The sequence below is a fragment of the Harpia harpyja genome, chromosome 5 (assembly GCF_026419915.1).
Source record: "Harpia harpyja isolate bHarHar1 chromosome 5, bHarHar1 primary haplotype, whole genome shotgun sequence".
NCBI lineage: Eukaryota > Metazoa > Chordata > Aves > Accipitriformes > Accipitridae > Harpia > Harpia harpyja.
The window spans coordinates 13,926,431-13,951,555 of record NC_068944.1 but is presented as its reverse complement, the minus strand read 5'-3'; the positions used below and the strand labels follow the sequence as shown (position 1 = coordinate 13,951,555).

The window sequence follows — 25,125 nt, the reverse complement described above, 5'->3', positions numbered from 1 at the left end:
CGTATTTTCCTTGCATGACACTTCTTGCCAAAGCTGTTGAAAGGTTTATAGTCTGTGCCCTTCACAGTTTGTTAGCTCAGCTTTACTGAATTAAAATCTAATAACATAGATGACAGAAATAATTTACACATTATAAAGGAAAACAGTTCCAAAACTTTTTGCAGTGTTATCATAGTATTTTCTCGAGAATATAAAGAGGCATACTACCAACATTCTCTTGCAAGTTAGGAAAAGAGATTCATTCCAGCAGGCCATATATTAAGTTTTAATTAGTGTTCTTGCATGAAGTCTAAGAACTAGCAATAAGAAAATTATAAACTGAAGTGAAGAGACTATATCAAATAAAAGAACAACTGAGTGTAACATTTATTAGGAAACTATACAATATAAGAGCAACCTTCAAAAACCAGTAGCCCAAAATGAACCTCAAGACTGTATTTACAATTTACAGATTTACAGTTTGATTGCATTATAAACTACAGTGATGCCAATCTACCTCACAGAATATAACTTTGCAAAACTTAATAGTGCACCTTTCCAGTGTTCAAAGAGAATTTTTGACCTATTGTAAACTGCACAAATGGGATCAAATAGGATCACATCAATCAAGGGACATATGAACTATGACTAGAATCACCTAATAAGATATGTAACTTTTTATAAGAAAACAAATTATCAGGTGAAATAGCAATCCCAATTATGATACATACTTTGACTATAAAGTTTCCTGTAAAATTTGTGTTAACTCACAAGATTAATGCATTCAATTTGTAATGGGAAAAGAAATTTGGATTAGATATAAAAGCAAGAATTCTTGAGGAGTTCCACAATATCATTCTATTTCCAAAACAGATTTTTCCAAGCAGCTTCATCTCCATTTAAGTCCCGTTGAGGTCAGGCAGGGGACTCAACCTTTAAGGAATTACTGTAGAGGATGGAATTGCCTCAGAAGCACCAACAATCTGCCCCATAACATTTGTTCACTATAAATGATTAGTTTTGTCAAAGATAATGCTAATTAAACACTACAGCTAACTCTCTTCAGAGGTGTCAGATAGAACAAAAATTTCAGAGGCATTATATTTCTCTCTGTGCATCTCATTACACCTAGGAAAGGAGGACAGAACTCTCAAAAAATGACAATTTTTGACTGAATTTTCTACAAAGTACCAGAATGTAATTGCTTCAGGCTGTTGGCCAGAAATGCAAGATATGAGCACCCTCACATGGAAGGAGGAAAAGGAGAAGAAGGTGTCAGGAGTGTCTGGACTAGAGATGTCTCTGAACACGTGGCAGAAATCTTTCAGGCTCCCTCTTCTTCCCTTTGAAAATCACGTGATTTAGAGCTGTGGAAATTGCAATTGGCAGTGTCCAAGTCCTCTCACTGTTACAATAAGGATTGCTGGAAGTCCAAAGGCTTTCTCAGCCACTTCACTCTTGAACCTCTAGCCATGATTACAAGCTTTTTGTTGGTCCTGATCGCAAGGTTTTATGGTTCTCAGTTTGTATCAACTGAGGAGAGAGGCAGAAGCAAATCATGTGCTCAAATGTATGCATGTATTTTTTGTCATATTTATTCCTTTCATAATGAGTGGAGAGAGTGAGGTAGTTTTGGGGCATAGTTCATCAAATCAACTTTAAGCAACTGCATGAGCATGATAAGATTTCTGCTACAAAAGTGCTATCTGTAAAGGAAATCTTGAGCAACTAGCTCAGACATAGGGACAGTCCTGCAGATGTCCAAGTAGGACATCACGTAACTAACCAAGACTATAAAGCCAAAAGCCTTGAAGCCATTGCTCAATCTGTGCTCTCAGGCATTTAGGATTTCAGACATTTACATGACTTGAAACAGAACTTTTTCCTTGGAAAGTACATGGGTTCAAGAGGCAGGGGAGGATTTAAATTTTTTCTACTTGCTCTTCAATTTAGGAAGATTGTTTAAACTTATTCAGGAAAAACAACAACAACAAAACAGGAACTTTGTAATCCCCTACTATTTGTTCTTTGAAAGAAATACTTTAGTTTCCTTCAATTTTGTAGCATATTTAAATCCCTTTTGTAGAAATAGAAATTTTGAAAATGGTCACTCCTCATAGAAAAATCAATGATTTTGTGTTGGTACTATTAGTTTTCATTACAGTCATTGTGACAAAAAGTGAAGTCTCTAGTGATATCATTGCTTTTTATTTCTGAATGTCAAAGACTCACATACTAGAGTTCTGGGAGTTTTAAACTTAAATTCTCCCCCCTTCCCTTGGGAACTAAGAAATACTCAGAAATTTATCTGCATTGTTTCTCATAATTTACCAATTTATTATATGAACAGAAATCTCTGCTTTCTAGATCAAGTATTCTGAATGTGACAAGCAACGCTTAGACTTTAAAGGTTTTCATTACTTTTAAGATACACTGGGTGCTTCCCATGAGCAGTGAGCCACACATATAGCTGTACTCATGAGTGAAGTATACTATCGTCTTCAGAATCTTCCAAGATCTCAGGAAAGGATGCCACTTGCTTATAGCAGACTTTCGCTGGGTGTCTATTCATTTTAGGAAGTAAAGGCCTGATCCAAACCCCGCTGAAGTCAATGGAAAAAGACTCCCATTGACTACAATGGGCTCTGGATCATGCCCTAAGTCCAATCTCTTCATTAATGCAGGCTTAATAATAAGTTGTCTTTCCAGTAGCCTGGAGTACCTAAGGTCCCAGCAATTTCAGCTGAATAATTTCACTTTAGATTGCCGTCCACTGGAATTTGAAAGGTGAAGCTGAAGTCTTTTTCAGTGACAAGAAATCTTTAACTGGGGTCATTTTCAGTTCCTAGTTATATACAATCCTACCAGTTCAGTCAAAATCCTTAGGCATCCTAATGAGAAAACAGCAAGAACAAGTGAAGCCAAAGAAATATAAGTTGTTCAGTGCACGCTTCAGAAACACAGTGTAGGCTCTGATTTGATCAATGAACAGATGCTTGTTGATGCTTTTGGAGAGATCAGCGTAGAGCCTGACTACACAGGACAAATTAAATATTATAACACAGTTAACTGTATAAGGGTTTTGGTTGTATTTCTTTTTCAACTAACAGACAAGGCGAGATACAAGGTTTCTCAAAGTGTTCTCTCAGTTTGCAGAACAAAGCACAAACGGTTCATAAATAATGAAAAAAGGCAGAAAGGTATTAACATTACAAATAGTAATAACACCCTTAAGTTCTCAGAACTTGCAGATGTGAACTGTGAATGTTTTATTAGTACAAACTTTGACAGACAGACGGTAAATGGATAGAATTACTATAGTGTTATTAAATCAGATATAAAAATATATCTGTATTATGATCAGTTTTATATAAAATAAAAATCTGAAACAAACATAGTTTGTGCTTTTACTGTTTAAAATTTGTATTCCTGATAAACCGCTAGACAGATTAGCTCTTCCAAAAGATCTCTAGCATCACCCATTGCTCACATTTCATTAAATTGCCATTAGCAGTACTTATTATTTTACCTTGGTTATTCATGCTGACAAGAATGGCTCAAAAGTTGAAGCTTTTTCTTTTTGTAATCTATTACTGTTTGTTGCACTAAAAAATATCATCCAGGTGCCATGCACTTTTTATAATAAAGATCTTTCTAAAGTTATATTCTAGTGCTTAAAAAAAAAAATTATCAATGTAAGTTTACCAGAATTTCAATAGGATTTACCATTAAGAGACCAGCACATTCACTGATTTATAAATGCTTGCAGACATGTCACGATCCTCCCACTAAGCCAGTGAAATAGATCAATTTAAGCTAAGTTTTGAGCTGAAGAACTGTTTTTGCCTTCACTTTTACTTCAGTTATTTTACCAGAGCCATTTCTGCAATACTGTTTGACCACTCAGATTTACCTATAAGCAACTCAAAAACCTGCTGATAACATTTATACTAATTAATTTTAGAGATAAAGGAAGCAGATCTTAAATGTCTACATCAAAATATGCCAGTTTTCCAGAGGAATAGATTTATTTTGCATATGTATAATTACAAACTTGCTTATCCAAGGACTCTCCCAAAATATGGAAAAACCTCAGGTTTGGTTCCATGGTATGAATCACCTCAGACTCATGTATTCCTCTCCAAAACACCTGAATATTATCATAAAAAGGTGTGGGTTTTTTTTTCCTTGCTGAATTTAAAAAAAAAGATCAAGTGGTTTTTTTTCTGTAAAATAAACTTAGGTCATTTTACAAATCTTCCCAGTTTCTGGCAAAGGAAAATTTGCCTTGCTTTACAACATAACTTCAATCACATCTAAAACTCACATAGTCATGAGTGACATCAAGGAACACCTGATTTGAGATAAATGTCTGTGACATTTATTTCTTTTTCTTCTTCATCTAACAAGTTCTGGCCAGATACACTACTTTAGCTTAGAATCTAGTATTTAGTAACACAAAAGCTAAACCAATTGCAAGCCTGTTGAACAAATGAAGTACAAAGCCTGTTTTCAGTTTGACTCAGTATCTTTTTCCATCCCTTCATTCTTGTTTAAATTGATATCTAGTCAGTACTGTTTCATTCAGACCGTAGTCTCTTAAACTTGATGGAGAAAATGAAAGCCTCCCACAACCTGGATTAGGTGAAAAAAGAAAATTCATGCAGTTTATATGCTGTTGGCTGGAGCCAATATAGACAAAGTTTCACATCTATTTGTTTGAATAAAAGGCATGAATTTGTTTTGATATGGTTTTCAATCTATCCAAGGATGTCCATTTATCACTTTTCAGATGAAAGGTATAGCTATGATCAGCAAGATCAATAGACATCAAAGCTCTTTAAGCAAGGTTTAGCAACTGCTTGCTTGAGACTTATATAGCTTGGCTACTAAAATTAGCCTGGGTCATTGGATTATGAATAACATCTTGATCTATGGCTCCTATTTCATGCAACTAAACAAATGTTAAATTCCTGCCCCTAGAGTCTCATAGTGACACTGGCCAAATTTCAAACCCTGGAAGTTGTCCAAGGTGTACAGTGCATAGAAAAATTTCCCCACTCATTTTCAGACAGAAGGAAAAAGTGTTAGTCAAGATAAAATGCTTTGCTGGAGAGGATTCACAGCACAATGCTGTATTGAGAAAAATTCTTTATTGCCCTTACTCCATCTACAGCAAGGAACTTAAAGCGTGCAGGAGGACACTCAAACATCCTCATCAGAGGGAAAGTTAATGCCATGATGAAATCCAATACATTGTTTAAGCTAGTTTTAAAGTCAACAATTAGACAAAGGTATTTGTAAATTAAATAGATTGTTTTCAGCAGTTCTAAGTCTTTCAATATACATCTGAGACAGAAATTTCAGATCAGTCTGTAAGGTTCCCTAGAGACCTAGAGAAATCGATAAACAAGGCCGTAATGAATTCACTTGTAAGCAGCCAACAGTTTAATTCTTATAAGGAGTGTGAATCACTATCAGGCATCTAACACCCTAGACTGTATTATCTAGGTTTTTAGAATAAAAAAAGTTAGTAGACTTAGTTACATTGCACACCATTAGAAAAAACTTCTTACTGACTTGGCAAGTCAGTAGATTGGGTGGGATTTTACTTTCTCCCCTTCTATCCCCCTACAGTTATTAAATCCAAGCAAAAATTTAATTTTTCATTAATTTCAGATGTCCTACAAAGGTCTTAAATGATCATCTTGCATGTACCAATATGCTGTATGTAACTGCACAGAAGAGAGTTAACTAGCATCTTTTTGGCCTTGCACATAAGGCCTAAGTGAGTAACTGTAGTGCAAAATCTTTGCTTAGAGCAAAGTTATGATTTTCAAATATATACCTGAAAGGAGGGCGTTATATATTCATTCCAGTATTAGCCAGGCAGTACTACTGGTACATATGCTGCAACCCAACAAGTACATGGTCACTAGAAAAAAATCTGAATGAAAATCAAGACAAATCATTCTCTTTCCCTTCTTCTCTCCACCACTCAGGTAAATATCTTCCTTCTTTATAGAAGAACATACCAGCATTCAAGTATGTTTTTAGAGGTGTTGCTTTGCCCACATCTCGTCATGCTCTTATCTGAATCTGTAGTCCCTGGTATCAGATTCTTTTCACCTGTATTGTCAGGCATAGCAACCAATGCTACAAGCTGGATCAAAAGGCATTACTTTTAGTTGTCACTGATGTAAAATAATAAGCACTGATCTGACAGGTTTAAAAAGAAGAATGAATGGATATGAATGTTATGAGGCTTCAGAAATGAAACCACCTATCAGTAATATTAATCTTGTTTTTACAATGGACGTTCTGTGAAATAGAAAGGAGGTTTATTTTCTCTGGAAAGCCTTGATGAGAACCAGGACTCTTATTAACCAAATGCATTATTTTTTTTAATTAAAAGAGGAGAGAGAATGCATGCTTGCTCTCATATCCCTTATTCGTCAGCTCATTTCCCAATTCATCCTCAGGCAAGCATATTTGGTAGATTAGGCCTCCACTAGAGAAAAATCATGTTAATATTTTTTCTCTCTTTAGAAACCATCAAAACTGAAGCATATCCTGAAAAGTTTTAAAATAAAACAGCCCCCCTTTACCTTGGCACAAAGGAACTCTTAATTAAAACTTAATGAAGGATGGAAGAAAAAGCAATAATACAATATGAAGGGACAGGTAGATGAGAAGGAAGCATTCATCCTGAGATATTTAATATTTTAATTGGTTATCTGGAAGAAATAAGAAAGTGTGTGTTATGACTCTGATTCTAACCTTATTAAAGTCAGTGGCAAAAAGCCCGGTGAGTTCAATGGGGCCAAGATGAAGCTCTAATTGAATTAGGAACTGACTTCAGATAAAATACATTACTTTCTACCCTTCTTCTTCCCATTTTAGCAGAAAGAAATAAGAAAGATTTATTGAAATCTGTCACAGGGGCAGATAATTGAGTTTGTTTTGACCTGGATCAAAAGAAATAAGTACTCATGAGGAAAGTAACTTTGACTATGTATTCATTGAAATAACAATGCTGGACACTGAGCTTTCCAATAGAAACTGACTGCCCTACTGAAGTGTCTAAAACCTGTCCTGCACTAAAACCTCTGGTGTCTAAACACCTTGCTGATAAGGTAGCTCTATTTAAACACAATAAATATTGAACCTTTCTCTGAAAAAAAAAAATGTAGAATTAACTGAGGGAAAAAGGCACATCGCCTTGTGCTTATAGTCCCCTCTGCCACTCAGCACTTGCTGTAAGTTCACATAAGGTGTAAGATCACATGAGGAACAACTGCCCAAAGAAACCTTCACTCCCTTTTACTGGTTGCAAGATGACTTATCAGTTCTTACTGGTGAAAGAGCAGTAGTAATAGACCAGAAAAAGACCTCCATTTCCCTTTGCCAACAACACCATCTCAGAGTCTCATTCCTCCAGCTGCTACTGGTTCCTGCCACCTCTTTGACCTTGGTCACTGACTTGAGATGAAGGGAGACTCAGCTATCTAAGGCATCTATTGGGGAGCAGCCCTTCTTCTGTAGGGATTCTCTTCCAGCCCTCAGAAGCAGGAGCTTCCAAATTCTCCTGAAATAGCAGAACTGAAATATGGAAAGACAGATGCAATATCAGAGCCTCCCTTCAACTGGAAGGTTTCAGACAGTGTTACCTAAAGCTAAGAATTCAAGTAACTTAATGAAAATAATTCCAAAACTAACCACCTGCAAGTGCAACACTCTAGCTGTTTTTACATAGTTCATAGTTAAATTACTCTTGTGAGAACTATTCCTTTTCTGTTTAAAGACCACCATTCATTAAAACAAGAGGGAAACTGAAAGGAGAGGAGTAAGGAAGAGTCCAACTCCTTGGCCCAGTGGCTGGAGGCCATTTTCTTTCATGTGGGAGACTAAGCTTGAAACCTCCCAGATCAGTTTCAGAAGGAAACCAATTCTATTTCATGAAAACCGATGCAGATGAACAATCACCTAGTAATAAATTAGAAGAATGTCAGACAGCTTGAATCTGCCTCTCATATTCTTTTTGACGGCAGCAAAAGAAGTACTACTTTTGCAGAAGAGGGGCTTTATTTACAGTGCTTTAGTTTCTGATGTACAATAGGGTTAAGGAGTCCAACAAACCTTTAGACGTTTTTTAGAGAAGGCTGTTTCCTTCCCTACTCTCCCTGCAGTGGCACAGGCTTGGGGAAATGCCAAGTACCCATTGTTCCCTTTGGCTTCTGCTGCATTTATCCTAGTAAGGGTCCAACCCATCCAAGATCTTGAAGCAAGCTTCGGCTTTGAGACATTATGTACCTTTGACTAAACAGCTTTTAACATTCATTAAGAGTGATTGAAAGACATAAAAACCAATAACAAAACACAAATAAAGTAAGCATGGAGTTTCTTTAGTCATGATCTGGTAGAACAGATGTTTTCTAAGCATCATGACATTTTAGCTGCATCTTTTTTTCCCCCAGAATAAAATACTACCAGCATCTTCAGAAAGCAAACTGATAAATCTTTTTAATTTATGTTCAACATCATAGCAATTGAAATACATTTTGTAATGCCAAGCATGAAATATTCTGGAAATGGATGAAAGCCTTCCTTTGTATTTCTCTGTCCAACTTCTTTGTGCAATATCAGTCCAAATACTTGCAGCATTAGCTTGGGCACATTTGCAGTTTTCAGCAATCTGATGACTGCTTATTGCTGTCTGGGGACATATAAGCTCTTGTGTTCATAATGGAGTATCCGCGTACCTGGGAGATATGCATACTAAGTGATGAAAAGCATGTCATATTAGAAAATTGATTGCATATGTCAGCATATGCACCACATTTTTACAAATTAGTCTGTGTTAAACTCCACTATATGCATGACTGGGAGGAAAGGAGAGATTCATGACTTTTGTTCAAACTTGAGCTTCCTGCAAAGTTTTAATCTAGAATGTATTTCCTGTTGAAAACAGCAAAGGCAAAATGCTGTAATATTCTCATATCATGTTTATTGGATTTATGAATTTTATAAAACTTCAATAACAAGCTAGGGGAAGGCTTGCATAAGCATCAGCATTACATGTTATGATTGAAAGCCTGTATCAGCACAGAGTTCTCTCCAAACAATACATCGCCCAAGCAGTAGATGTAGAGATAAGCATTACTATTATCATGAAAGAAAAAAATCTGGATTGTGCTTTTGTTCTCCCTTTCTCCTTCACAATGCTTGTTATCATTTTAGACATCAGTATACAAAAAAGGACAAATTCAAGCTCCTCAGAAGTAACTCTGCACTGCCTTTTTACTAAAAGGTCCTTTTCCAGGGTTCTGTGGATTGGATCTTTGAATGTGACCTTGTATTACATCATTGCATTTTTCCCCATTTTTCAAACAATGCACTATGATTACAGTACTGGCTAGATGGCATAGCTATGCAATGTTTTGCCACGCTCAACAGGAGTTCTGTAGCATAGTACCTGTTTCTAAATGATCTGTAAAATACATAGAGCAGAGGAAGGTGTTGAAACTGTCTGGCTAACAGCTTTCAAAAGTATTTCGGAATGTAGAGAGTTCGTAATTCTTAGAACTAGATGAAACAAACATAACTAAAATGTTAACAGACAATGCCTGATCCATGTCTAAAAACAAACCCCATAAACTCATTAGAGGATTTTCAAATTGTCCAAAAGGAACAGAAATGGATCCACTCCATGGTATGCTGTACATTAATTTTATGCACAAGTGTACAATGATTATTTACTTACCACTGTTGGGGTTTTGGATGTTTTTTTTTCTTAGCAGCCTCCTTCACTTTCCACTTTGTCTTGTATGTACTTTGAAACTGAGGGTAATAAGGACTGTTTTCACATGGCAAAAATACAGCTATGGCATAAAGCTAGCTAGCTGGAACTTTAAGTTTTGTTTCTCCCCTAACAGTAGAAGGATCCATGTGGCTATAGTACTCAGGTTGTTCTTTACATTGAGAAAATATATTAGCAATCTTCAGATGCAAAGATCTTCTTTCTTCTGACCCAGCTGGTACTCGTCACCGACAAAAGTCGGCTCCAAACTGGATAACAGTTCCTGAGAGGCTTGGAGAACTTTAAAATGTTAATAAATGTTGGGGAGGGAGGTGGAAGGGAGGATACAAAAATTTAGATCTTCAGATCTTCGTGCTCAAGTTAAATGTTGTTTGAGCCATGGTGTTCAACACAAAATTCTTCAGATAGGTGTTTAGCAATGAACATGTCTCAAGAATGCTAAAGAAAATCCAGAGTGATAGGATGTATTTTAAATTAAATTAGCTACCTCTTTATTTCTACTTTGACTGCTAAAATATGGAGACAGATACAGATGGTATAGGTATATAGTTAAGGCTTAACTAGACCAAGTTCTCCATCACTCACTAACTTCTGTTATTACCATCATAGCTGAAGGTGGGATTTTCAGTGCTAACAAAAATGACAACAGGTCTGTCACAAAGAACATCGCCTCTGAATAATCAACCCATTTAGCAGCAGCAGCAGCAGAGGGTGGTGAGCCCGTCCTCACAGACTGGATGACAAGATCCTGATTCAGGAACTAGGTAAGAGCCTCAGTATGAAAAGAAGTTTCCTGGTGACTTCACTGGATATTATCCCCTTGGTATGTAGCAGCTTGAAACCATATGCCTTATAGTAAGGAAACCAAAGGATGTTAAGTTTTGCAGTATTTCAGGGTAGTATTTACTAGGTTCAGAATTGCACACCATACTTCTACACACTTTTGCTACCATGATCTACTTCTGTTGCTTCTTAAAGACTGCACTTTATACCTCCTATTTAAATGTTTTGTTCATCATGAAGCACAGATTCTACAGAAAGCAGCCTGTGCAAAGTCTGTTTGACTAATTCTGATATAGAAGAACCACTCATTTTCTCAAACCATTAAAAAGTTCCTAAATGTTCGCTTTCTTTTCTCTATATACTCCAAACAGATGTGTGTTTAAAACTTTATGCTATCTAAAGTTTATGTCCCTGTTGAGATTTACATAAAAGTTTATGCCTGTTGAGATTTCTGTCTTTTGATCAAAGCCAGTTGAATAATAAAATCTTAGAGAACTAAAATCATGCAGAGCTTTCAGAGCACTTTCCTATTTTTATTTTTATGCATCTTGGATCTAATCATTTTCCAGCAGCATATTAAGTGATTCAGCTAAACTCTAATGACATCTGGTAGCCTTTTTTTAAAAAGCTGTATATTATATGTTATCATAGCAAATATTTTTTTCCTTTTGAGTCCCCACCAAGATAAGCTACTGAATTGCAAAAAAGATGTTCATCAGATAGACGTATACAGAGTACAAAGTCTGCATTACAAAAAGGGGGGGAGGAGTAAAACTAAGAATTCTAGCTGAATTTAAGGAGAATCATCACAGATCTGAAAACCCTAGCATATATAATAATAATGTCACATTATCTTTGCTCCCTTCTGCTATGAACTGAAAGTTTTCCATGTTAATATCACTCTCTTTCTCAATCACCAATGTGATGGCAATATTAACAAATGGAGATGTCATATTCATATTATTTCTAATAATTTATTACTAGCTAACTGACGCTCAATGTTTGCCTAGAGTGGTGTAGACTTTCCACCAACACACCAGAAGTTAACAAGATCCTTTATGTCACTAAAGTTACTCTCAAATGACAGCAAAAGTCTCTGGGCCTGGATCTTTGCCATGCAACTTAGATAAGAGTTGAAGAAATTCCTCCTGCAGGCAAAGCTGTAATGTACTGTTTCATTACTAAAGAGGTGCCAGATATGCTCAGAATATGAAACAAAACCACCCCATGGGTGTTTTCTACACCAAAACAGTCAGTAGAATGTGGAAGTGAAAAAGTTGGAAAGGAATTAAAAATTTTGTCCATTTGGCAAGGAAAAGTCAAAATGCAGAGACTTGGCTCTGAAAAAGAGGAGACAATAATTCTTTCTGGCCAGCAAAATCAGTTGTATTTAAAGTGTCTGTCCCAAAAATAAAAGATATCAGCTCCTTGTTACAGATTTTTAAATGTTAGATTTATAATTTTAAACTGGTATACAAATATAAAATCATTCGTGTTCCTCAGCTGAACTCCATTTTATGACAGTATGAAATTTGTTACAAAAATGGGCGTTAGGATTGGGTTTGTAGAGTAACGAAGTGTTCAGCTGTTAGTCTTGTAACACTTAAAAATATTATTGCTGCATTGATCATTTGGAAAATATGCTTACTTCAGATTTCTGGTGTTCTCTTTCATTGTTTTACTTCCTTTTCTAACTTACATGGGTCAGTTAAGTATAGAGCATTAAGTTTGCTTTGAATCACTGATTTGTCAAACGAAGGGAAAGAGCAGCTCACACATATTTTCAGTGATGTTGAAAACCCCTCTAGCACTAAGCAAGAAATGAGAAATGCTCTCTTTCCCCAATGTAAACTGTATTCTGTGCTTCACTAAAGATGGTGAAAGCCATTCGCTTTCAACAAACTGATTTTTCCTAACTAAAATTTTCCCTATACTCAGAAAAAAGCAGGATCTGGAGGGATGATGTGAACAGAGCATGAATCAGGCCCTGCAGTTTTATTAGCAAAATCTCAGGTGGGAGGTGTCTTCATTTACTGATGCAGTTGATGCAGCTGAATGGTTCATTTAACCAGATACATGTATCTAGGGTCTGTGCAAAAACCTCCAATTATTTTTTTTTTTTTTACAATAACTGCAGCAAGTGCCATGGATGCCTTTCATATCCAATTCAATTAAATGTCAAGTAATCACTTTCCAATGAAGCCACCATTTAAGAAGTAGAGTGCGTTTACTATGTCTCTCACTGGAGCTGAGGAGGACAGACCAAAGAATGGGAAACTTAAAAGGTCTAAGTAACTAGATATTGCAGAGCTGTCCGCTGCATGTGGCAGGACAAGATTGCCCCTATAGGCCCAGTAAGTCCTTGTCTGCCCACATTCACACATGCAGCTGTTAAGTCCTTCCAGAGCCCTGAACAGAATCGGTACTCACAGTTGTGGTATCCTTCTCCCTGGGAAAAAGAAGGTTTGCACTTCAGTCTTCCCTTATCTGAGAATGAAGAGGTGCAATGCTGCTGCACAGTGTTGGTCAGGCCTGTTACTTTGGTAATGAAATCTGAGCATCTCCTTCTTTCCATTTTTTATCATGGGCTGCTTAGATTGTCTCTCTACTCCTAGTTACGGTTTGTTGCTTGAAGGGGATGGCAGCTTCCCTTTTTTCCCCATAGTGACCTTGTTGGGAGATTGCGGATCAGCACGACTCCTTTTCCTGGGAAAGAAAATGGAAGGAAGCAGCAGCTCCTGCTTCTCCTGATGGTAGCTGATGTTCTTACCTTCTGATGATAGCTCTGACACACCACTGGCAGGTTTTTGCCAGGCTATGCAGCTCAAATGTGTTTTAATAGGCACGTGAAGGAGGCTAGGACAGGGATTTATGTTGTGTGGAGGGACATACTAATATAAATACAGCATAGGAGAAAACATAGAAGCACTTGAAACAAAACTTGGTTTGACAATGGTGCAGGTATCACTGGGAGAAGAAAAGGGGTGGAGGCGAGTTTCTCTTTGTGCCACATTGAGGTATGAATATAGCAGGAGCAGGCATGCCAACCCAGAGGTAGATGGCCCAGACAACACTGATGCACAGTCATTACAATACAAATCCCATATCCCTAATAAGCCCATACTGCAGTCCATTCCAATGCATCTTCATAGCTTTTGTTGTGCTGCACAAATTAAAGGTAATTAACATATGCTGCAATCACATGTTTTCATTTTGCTGTTTATAGGCAAGGTAAGGTTAAGATGGCTCTGAAGTGGTAGATGAGAAAGAGCCAGGTGGGTGCAAGGGTAACACAAGGTCAGTGAGCTGATAGATAGCATTTCAGCATTTTTGGTGATTTTGGAGGAGAGAAGGGAACAGAACTAAGCTCACTGTGGACAGAAATGAAAGGCAGCAGTGATGTAAAATGGTCATCAAAGAGTAAAGAGAGGTGATGCTAAGGTGATGATGAGGAAGAGCAGTGGAGCCATGAGTCCACAACTTCACATCAAATGTTGAGTCAGGAGTGAGGAGATAAGAGACTTCCAGATCAGATACGAACTTCTGGGTTAAAAAGTGTTTTGAATGCTGTGGTTTTCATCCTTTGTATCATTTAGCTCTTCAGCTGTGCTCCCTCAGCTGGAATATCTTTGTGGTAGCAGGGAGATTGCACATAACGTGGAAGAGAAGAAAACTCAAAAGGCCAACTTCTTTGCAGGACAGTGTTCTCTAAAGCATAGGTATTACAGCTATGTTTTGGAGTTTGACATGGACAGTACCTTTTTATTTGCTGTCTAAGGAATTTATCTGTCCTAAACATGTCTGTAAATTTGTGAATGGGTATGAGAAACAGTCCTTCATACTCTTCTCTTAATTAGCATACCTTTCTCTGTTTCTTTTCTTTGTCTGCTTTTTTTTTTTTTTTTTTTTTTGGTGCTAGCTATTTCTTTTGAGCAGGAAACCTTTCTACTTTCTCTTATTCCCTCCCATTGGCTACATCACTGCTAGGTTCAAGAGAGTATCTCCAGCATAAAAATAGAGAAAAATAGAAGGATAAGGTACTAACATTTCTCAGAGCCTTTTTTTTTTTCCCCCCCTTTCTAGGTGTTCTTAGAATTGGGAAGATATAAAAGGTTTACACTGGGATGGTTTACAAAATGGACTTCCTGAGATTTTTAAATGATGCTGCAGAGAAGAATTCACAAACAAAAGGCTGTATTTCCTGGAGCAGAGAAAAATTATTGGGATTGGTTGTTCACACTATCATCTAAAAAGAAAAGTATATACATAACACTACAGCAATGGGAAAAAGAAAAAAAAAAAGCAAAACTATGAACAATATGGCAATGCACTGTGATAACAAAAACTCATCTTTAAAAAACATGTAAGAAATAAGCATACTGCCAACATGGCTATACATCACACACATTGCACCAGTCAAACCAAAAAATGATCTAATAACTACCATTCTTAGTTTTAGTTTAAGGCAAACATGAGGTAAAATGCATGAAGGTAACACTACCAGCTGAGCTAATCCGCAGTAATTTACTAAGTTCTTACACAGAATACATGTAGCTGTGTTAATTTAACAAGCTAAACCTTTTTTTCCATAAAATGGAAAAGGTGTAATAGAATAGGTTAAATTTCACTTATAATATGTGGTCAAATACCAGTTTTGAGTATTCTCTTTATAGCTAATTAAAGAGGTATGAACTTGAAGTTGCTTAACTAGACTGTCTGTTTGAACTAGCTTGCTTGAATTGCTTTCTGTTTTTAAAAAAGTGGCTTCATAATAATAAAAAATACTCATAGGAAAGGCAAACTGTTTATTTTCAGCAACAACCCCTTTTATTTTAATATTTTGAGTTTTATAGATCACATTATGATATCCTACTATTTTGTGATACCGAACAAAAGTTAATCTTTACTGTTTGCAGTATAGTGGACTAGGCTATTATTGACATTGACTATATACAGAATATAATTACTTAAATATTTCAATTATAATATTTTAATTGGGTTTGAATTTATTGTTGTTTATTTTTTAATTTTATAATTCAACCCTGTTCCCCCAGTATACACATATTTTGTCATTTACAATGGTGTTTTTGTTTAAGGCTATACCTAGCTGTTAGACAACATGTTTCTAAAGGAGTTTCCAAGGTCAAATAAGCATTACCATTCTCACTTTGTTTGACCTGCTTTATTTACACAGGTTTTTATGTTTCTCACTCATGTTCCCTGATGCAATTAGGTTTTTTTAAGAAAGCAAGGATGTGCATGCAACATAATTACTAATACCCATGTCTTCTCCAGTTAAGTTCTCTCAGTCAACACTTCACTGGAAAAACCATAAAATAGATTTCATTGTGTCCTTGTTTAGGAGGGATTAGACCAACTCTATGTTTCAGTGGGATTTAGGCACTTACATAGCAACTTTAAAATCCAAGGCTTCAGCATTTTTCTAGGTGACCAATATAATTCATTCAAAGCTAAATTCACATATTCAGATTTCTCCTTATATATTTATTCATATACTACCTCCATTAGTAAATATTTATAAATATACATAAATGTGTGTGCATGTATATGCATTTCTTTCAGCAAGTCTTTCATTCTTCCTTGATTTTATAATGGATGCATGGATGCATCCATTTTAAGCATGGATGTGGCAAATAACATAATATACTTAAGAAAAGATCACAAGATAGGACTTGGAAAGATTAAGGAAAAAAACAGTGATAAAGTATATGAACTTGGGAAAGAGATACTGATCTGGAAATGAACTATTAGTGCATGCTAAAAATCCATGTAACTGAAAGACAACTCAATGACGCTCAATGACTGCAGAGGATGGAGGACTGGTTCTTGCAGCTAATATGTGATAACAAACAAATTAATCAAGCTAAAATCAAATTATGTAAAATACATTGCAAATACAGTGTACAAAAAAAGAGGCAAATACCTGAAACCCTTCTTCTTCTCATGTCATTCCTAAATCACATTTGTAGAAATTGTTTTGTAGAAATCAGATTTCCTATATTTTTAGTTATGTAAATTATGTACTATATATTTAAATAGCTGATATAGATCACCTTATTTTTTATGTCTGTCTTTCAGGTTTTCTCTTTTCCCATTTATTTATACTTTGGGAAGATCCATGGAATTCTTCCCACTTTTTCAATAAAATTAGCAGAATTTTTATACAGAAAAACCTAACAATCATGAATGACACTATGTTTAAGAAGGAACTGGGATTTGTTTTGAAACGGAATTTGGAAGATAAGACTTTAAATAGGTAATGAAACTGTGATTTTCTGCATGGTTATTGAGTTCTTAAATGAGGGAGGTTTCAACTTTACATAATTGTGGCTTTTCAACCTACAATAATTCCTTAATAACTTAACCTCTCAAGTTTGATTTAGGTGTTGGTTACTAGTCTTTATAACTTGCATTATCAATATCGTTTTATCTTGCATAAGGAAGCAGTTTATATCTGTATCTCTAAAATTGGAGCCCAGCCATAACATTTGTATAACTGATAAAAATCTGCTACTCTGCTACACTGAAGCAAACTTCCTAATAATTGCCATGGAAATAAATTAGTTAAGAGTAGAGAATTGAACACAAAGGTTATCATAAACCTTTTAAACTGAAATTAGGTGATCAACTTTATGTATTATGAATTAATTTAAATTTTTAAAAAATAATGTATTTTGCTTTTCAGTGTGAGGGATGAGAGAGAGCTGATTCTCTGATGTATCTGGGTTTCAAGTTCCTAGAAGCTACATTTTGAGGTTGATCTTCCGAATTATACAAGATTTATAAATTTAGTAAAAGAAAACATTGCCATTAAACTCAAGGTAAGAAATTATTATACATTGTTTTATGTATCTTTATATAAAAAGTTACAAGTAGCAAGCATATGACACAGAAATGGAACAGTAACAGCAATAATTGTGAAAGCATGCTTTTTACAATGTATCTAAGAAAGGGATTTTTGCCAACTCAAATATTCAGTAACATACATGCAGATTATTTTCTCAATGTCAAATTCAGTCATATTGCTAGATGCTTATCCAACAAACATTTCTATTGAAGTGATTATGAGTGGCTAAATACCTGATTTCAATAAATTGTTCCTGAAATTGGGAATTTAACTTGCAACAAAAAGAAGAGAGAAAAAGAAAAAGAGAAATGACCGATAAGCATGATAACCAAAGTCTTATTGCCTTCTAGTAACTTTACTCAACACTGTTTGCTGAATTTTGTCATGATATGAGAATAGCTGGTCAGAGAGTCCATAAAACCTCTAGCTGGTGTTTCCAAGGACGATAGTTTCACATTTCATTGTAGCATGTTCAAAATCACCCAGGAGCGCACTATTCTCAAGCAGTCTATATAATGAAAACAACGTACATATAACAAAAGTTCAATGTAAATCTTCTTCCACATATCACACAACATACAAGTAAATAACAGACATAAAACATATCAACTGAAATAAAACTAAGATTAAAAAAAAAAAAAAAAAGGACGATCTCAGTTAGGAGCTAATTTCTTCTTCAAGTTTGCAGCAAATCTCCAAATGTATTTAAAAACTAAGGAGCACTTGGTGGCCGGCAACCAAATTACAAAAGAAACATTATTGTGCAATGGGAATGTCTTGCTAAGGAAGTAAGATATGTCTGTACTTCTTAGGTTTGGATAAAGGCAATCAAATGAAATTGGAAACATGTCCACTCTCTCTTTCAGACAGCTGAAATAATTCACTATATATTTTTCCATTCAGAGTTTGCATGATTGCATGAATAGTTGTCTGAAAGCAAACCAAAGTTAAAATATGCTCTCTCTATGAGGAAAAATACAGAAAAATATTGACCTAAACTATCTAGGAGCAATAAAAGCATTGATGGATTCTTTCCCAGTAAAATTGCTGTATACATATATACACATATAAACATGTATATATACATCTATGTTTATATATTTATATACACACATACACATATATAAATTGACAGACTAGCAACTATCTATAACTACATTATAAACATCTGAGATTATGTTTATTGAGATTAAAAGTGTTGATAACAAATTATACAAAATGAAAAGCCTAGGAAAAGACTCAAAAAAGGAAGTTTAATTTGCAAACATTAACATTAGTGCTACAGAATCTCTAAATTTATCAGTACTACCACATACCCTTCCCCCGACACTTCACAAAGTTGAATTAATAAAATGAACTGAAAACAGATAGTTCCACATTTTCCTGGCTTGGGTTAGATCACCAAGTTTTACATACTATTTCACATGCTGGGACTCTAAATTTTATTTTCATAAATAAAAAAATAAATGAAACACCAGAGCCATGCAAAGCATCTGTCTTTATAATGTGTTTGGAATGAAGATTATATTTAGCTAGGGGATGATTATAGTGCTGTTGAGAATAAGGAATTAATAGATTTTGCTTCGTTTACAATGCTAAAGTGGTCATCTGTCTTTCAGTTTTCTCAGTATTCAAACCTGGCTCTCTCCATACAAGGTGACATATAACTTGAGAACTAACATGCATTTTAGCGGTATAACAAATAAAATGGAAAGCAACAGATGGTTCAATTGTTGTATAGGTATGTTTACTTACCTCAAGTTTGTCCCTTAGACCCTAGTTGTGTTGTACTCAGACTCATGTTTGCTTAGAGACCCAATGAGGCAGAACCTGGAATGTTATGGCTATTTCATTCAAAATAATAATGTTTGCATAGAAAAAAAGAAATATATGCATATAGATACTTAATAAACAGTACACCTTGAATATCTGATCAATATTCATGAAGTAATTTACATTGGCATGCAATTAGATTAAAATAATCAAATAACTTATTCTTTTTAAGAGACAGAAATGCCTTAATGTGCAAAGAAAATATGGAGGGCATGTAAACAGTCACAAGAGTGCATAAATAATGCATGCAAGAGAAAACACAAATATATATTAAAAGTTCCTGTGTTCTTTTTCAAATAAATTGGTCATAAATGTTTCTGCTTTTCTTTTTCTTTTACTTGTAAACTTTTAATCATTCCTATTTACAGTCATTCAAAGTGCAATATACAGTAGAAATAGCTCTTTTATTAAAAATATCATGCTTGACTTTTTTATTGATTAGAAAGATTCCTTTTAACTACATTCTTATATGTAAGTATATGAGTATTCTCTATCCACTATGCTGTCTCATGTTCTAATCGATATATATATGTTAATATGACAAGCCAAGATACTGTGATTAATAATGGAACAGATACAGTAAAGTTTTGCAAATATTGTCATTCATTATATAAAAGATAATGTTTCATGAGAAAAGGGGTTTCCTTACCCCAGGATTGTCTTTCTCATTATTGTGCCATGCATCAAAATGGATACATGTATTTTTTATTTATTGATGTGTTGATTTAGAGATGTTAGACCAACAGTGGATGATACTCAAGGCCACCTCAGTTACATGGAAACCACATGTATGTGGCTCTTTCAAAAACTAGAGCCACACAAAATCTTCTTTGGTGTTTAAAAATTGTACCTGTTCTCTGTTGACTTGTGTGTGTATGCATGTTGCTATGTGTAAAATAGTAAAAGAAAAAGAAAGATATAAAGTAGAAAAGTAAAACTGAGATACAGGATTCTTCAGGAAACAGGAGCAGAGATGAGAGAAAGGGAAACAGGAAGAGAGAGAGAGAATATAATGGTATGTGCTATCAGGAAACTATCAGGAAACAGAAATTTAAGCAATAAATAAAGAAGAAAGAAAATATGTCTTTACTGAATAAAGAGTGAATATGTTTGGGCAATCAAGTCCTTACACAATAGTCTTCATCAAAAATCTATTGATACTGACCGCTGAACAGCTTTATCATGTCTGGACAGCCTGTGACTTGTGGTTGGTACCTCTTCAATTTCGTCTATCTCGCACGCATCTGCAGCATCTTGTGAGTAGCTATGCTTCATGACAAGGATATTTCTCCTGTTCATGGGCTGAATGAGTGGTTTTACAGGCTGGGGTTGTATTTCTGTCAAGACAGAAGCATCTCTTGTGCTGAGGTTACTACGGCTGCCCTTAATGCTAGACACTTGTGATCCACAGTGATGGTCATGAATGCATTTTGAAGATGATCTCCGCAGTTTATGATAATTTTCAAAGTCATCTGCAACATCAGCAAGGTCAGCTGTAGGCCCTGTCCCTCTGAGGGTGCATAACTCATAATGAGGAGGCTCAAACACCTCCTGGAACACTGTTTGATCAAAGTCTGTTTTCCTTTGGACAAATTTTTTACGAGGCTGCTTGATCTGTACTATAACAGAGATAACAATGAGGATGATCACAATGCAAGAAGTCACCCCAATTATAGTCCCACTGGTATTGGTAAGTTGGTCCAATAGGTTAGCTTTTCTTTTTTCTGTGTGACAGGAGAAAAAAAAAAGCACAACATTAATTGCAGTTCAAGAATAAAACCAGCCATGATGGGTTCACAGATTACTGCAAAGCTGAGCCTAGTCTGTGTCTGAGTTCACTTAATCAATCTCACTGACAAAAAGAGAAAAGGAAGAAAACAGGTATTTGTGAAAGCCAAATAAACACCACACAGGTCCTCTGTGTGCCTGTTCACTTGGAAAGTGATTTATTCAGGGTATATTACAAGCTTAATGAAATAAGAGAATTATTTACATTTTTTATAAAAAGCAACCACCATAACAAGCAAATGGCTTTAGTGTCATGTCTGAACTCCATTTGCCTGCTAAAGCCCCCAAGACTGTTACAGATGTTCTCTTCATTATTTTCTGTCTCTTCCAGTAAATATATGCAACTAGGACATCAGGACCAACGAAAGAGCAAGACTTCACAGGATTTTAAAATAAATTCTTCTTTGCGTTGGGAACTTTGGTGAAGTCCTAATATTTGTGAGCTGACAGGGACTGTTGACAGTATTCAATGAAAAGGCTAAATCGGGAGAAAATAGAAAAGTTATTCAAACTGAAGTTTCCGAAAAAAAAAAAAAAATCTGTGCTAGTTATTTCTTTTGTTCCTGACCTATTAATTACCACAACCTTTCTAAACACCCATAAAAATCCAAAAGCTGATCCTACCTACTATCCTTTACTCAGGGGCTTCTAGGAAGTTAGCCAGCAAATTCAGCATTGTGAATGAAGAAAAACAGAAAACATGTAATAAAATAACAAAAAGAAAAGCAGTTTCACCCTACTGTTGTCTATATTTCTCTGTGATTTGCTTTGAAATGGCTGCAGACACATGAGACGGCGACTGAGCCTTGTAGAAATCCAAGCTGAAAGCATTCGCATCAGTCTCTCAGAGGCATGGCAAGACTTGACAACTGTGATTAAGTTTCAACACCCAGTTTAGTGTAATTTTTCCTGGCAATGTAAAACATATCAAAGGACTTAATGAAAAGCCTTTGAAATGAAAGTTATTGGCACCAAAACAATAACATCCATCTCTTCATAATCTCCTAGATACCAAAAATGAACTTTTCAGTACTCCCAATTGCCTACTCTTGTAGATTCACCTGGGGTTTCTCTAACTGACTGACACAGACTCTGGGGAAGCAGCAGAGTTAGAAAAAGCAACACAGCAGCAAGCAACCTTTTTTGCGGAATCAGCAAACCTCCTTTTACTAGTCAGAAAAACAAGAGAGGATAAATGCACAAGACCCAATAAAGAGATACTTGGCAAATGAAAGATGAAAATCATTCTGGAAATTGAAGAGTGGGGAAGGTTTTCACTTTTCCTCTGTGCTGAAGAAGTAGAGAACAGATAATTATTTCCCAATCGTATGTTTAGTTTCTTTGAAGAATATTATGCCATGCCACAGTTTTTCTGTGTTCTTTTGAAGTGTTTTCATTTGTGTTTTACCCTATTGCACTGCTTGTGAGGACTTTACAGGCTTCAGCAGATTTATGAACTGACTGCTAATCCACCTTATTCTGAATTTTTTCTTGATTGGTTCCTAAATTTGGCACATCCCATGTTTCCAGGAACAAATCTCTGGTAGTGAGGGGGGGCGGGAGGGAAGCGAACTGTCTCCCTAGCCGGCAATGTAAGTTAGTTACGCTCTTTTCCCTGAAGACAACGCAGATGCTGATTTTTTTTTTTTTTCCAGAAACACAGAGCAGTATTTAGAAACCATTGTCAGCACCTGGTTAGGAACATCAGTCCCTACCTATGAAATAGACATTATGACTGATTTCCTGTGCTTGTTCCTTGCTCTTCAATTTCACTTGATTATAGGTAGATTTGGTTGCTTTCTTACAGTGTTACTTCCATTTCACCTTGGCTTTCTAGCCCATCTGGGCCATTATGGGCATGGCATACAGCTAAAAGACACCTGATACCCATGTTACTCCACTACAAAGGTAACTGTGGCAAAGGAACCAAAATATGACTTTTAGTTACATTTTAGATTGTATGGGAAACAGAAACCAAGTGATCAGAAAGCCTGCCAGAAAGACATAACCAACACAAATCAACACCGAGCAAAACAAATGCAAACACTGAAAGTATCCATTGGTATTTTACCTCTCTTCATTTTCTCTGTTGCTTGATGTATGTTCTCCCTGAATTACTCTTTCTGAGCTTTGACCCATATGGCACATTTTTAAAAAGAAACTAAGGATAATATGCTGTATCCAATGCAGTCTAAATGAATTGACATTTCCAATTCTACACATTACCTTTGCAGTGGTTTTCATCCCAAGGATACACACAATTCTGGAGTCCATTGCAGACCAATGTATTATTAATACACATATTACTGTGGCAAAAGAATGTGTTGGCTTCACAAGGGGCTAAAAACAAGAGAGAAAAAGCTGATATTAAGTAGTAAATCATTCAGCTCTCCACAGCAAACACATCTAGGAGTGATCATGTAATCTGTAATAGGAAAAAGCCATACAACACAGGTTCCTTATATATAATATTCGACATGCAGCATTGAGAGCACTCAAGTCACACACTGTTTATTATTCTGTGGCAAGAGATTTTCAGTTCTGTCTAAGATGGATGGACTTTCCCATAGTCTGAGTCTCACGGCTGTACTGGGTTGGCCGCCCATACATTGGTGGGGGGTCACTGATGTGTTATCAACAGTTTTAGCCACAGATCCAAAACACAGCACCTATGGGCTGCTATGAAAAAAAGTTAACTGTATCGCAGCCAGATCCGGTACATAGGAAATAATTTGTTTTTAAGTTTGCTCCTGAAACTCCAGTTTTATAAGAAAACTTGTGTGACTTAAAGAAGATATGTACTTTAGTGCCCATATCAATGGTCCCTGAACATTTATACACAGAGAAAAGAAAATTATTTAAAAACCCTTTTGGTCATAATAAAGGCTACAGTAAAAAGTACCCTTTTGATCGCCAGTGTGAAGATTAAAAAAAGCAACAGTCTTCAATGTCCCTGAAGCCCATGGTCTAGGAGAATCATGCAGATTAAAGCTGCAGGGTGAAGGCTTTACTGAAGGCTATGTACTATTACTGTGAAGAAGCAGCTTGGAAGCCATCAGAAGGAATTTTACACGCTGCTAAACTGTGCTACTTACTGAAGTGTTGGGAGATCCTTAGGTGTTGGGGTTGTACAGATACTACTCCAAAATCATATAACATAGTAAAGATAAACCAGAAAAAAAAAAAACAAACCAGAAGATCTCCCTCCATTTAGAAAAAGAGCTACAACCTTTATCAGTGCTAAATCAGTAAAAATTAACTGTTCATGTATTTTATTAGCTCAAACAACTCAAAAGCTTTATTATAATTATTTTAAAGGGAAAGTTAAAAAATAACCTAAGACCCTTAACTAATTGGAAAGGAGTTATGATGCTTATATTATTGATAGTTAGAATTTGATGCTTCGTGGCAGTTTTTCTCCTCTGCAACTTTAAAAGCAGTTCTGTGACAACATATATCCATAGCCCAGAGACTGGCTCAGAGCAGATGACTTATTCAGTGGTTTGCTAACTAAGGACAGTACAAGGGATTTATATTGTAGAAGTTAATGATTCTATACATCATGTCAAGAAATCCACTTTTCAATAAGTGCTTAAGTTCAGATATCCATAACTGACTATAATGGCTTCTTCAGAGCAGTTATGGTCTGTTAAACAAACAGTAAATGCCATCAAAACTTGTACACACCCCCGAATATGCAACCATACACTCAGATATAACAGTACATGTATACTGTATCTCTTAGCCAATGCAGAAGACTGATCAGCCAGACTGGTTCTGCCCACTGTTCAATTTTTGGAAAAATCTGGTATACCATCTCCTAAGCTGCAGTGACCCTGATCGGGTGTTAAGTTTGTTACAGGAAGGATTTCACTTTAAACTAGACAGAATGAGCAGAACAACACACGTGCATATTAGCAAGAAAGGGTGCTTTGGGACCATCCTTATCTATCTGTTGCTGTCATTTGGGGACAGTGAGGTCTGAGCCTGGAGGATACGGTGTCACATCACGATATGACACATCATATAGGGAACCCACCAGAGACACTGTCAT

General features: G+C 35.8%; 1 protein-coding gene across 6 annotated transcripts in view; it reads right to left on the bottom strand.

Moving 5' to 3' along the window:
• Positions 1 to 15,386: 15,386 nt before the first annotated feature.
• Positions 15,387 to 25,125, bottom strand: part of NETO1 (neuropilin and tolloid like 1) — a 70,274-nt gene continuing 60,535 nt past the window's right edge. The window contains exons 8-11 of one of the 6 annotated variants that reach the window (XR_008235317.1): positions 23,298 to 23,411; positions 20,449 to 21,007; positions 19,206 to 19,294; positions 15,387 to 17,958 (exon numbers count right to left, since the gene is read on the bottom strand). Coding sequence is in view for 5 of the 6 variants with exons in the window: in XM_052788159.1 (XP_052644119.1) it covers positions 19,220 to 19,280; positions 20,449 to 21,007; positions 23,298 to 23,411 (734 nt within the window). In the remaining variant the exon portion in view is untranslated. Of the gene's footprint in view, positions 19,295 to 20,448; positions 21,008 to 21,056; positions 21,550 to 23,297; positions 23,412 to 25,125 lie in introns of those variants that run through there. The other 5 variants (XM_052788159.1, XM_052788162.1, XM_052788160.1 and 2 more) reach the window with 5 other exon arrangements.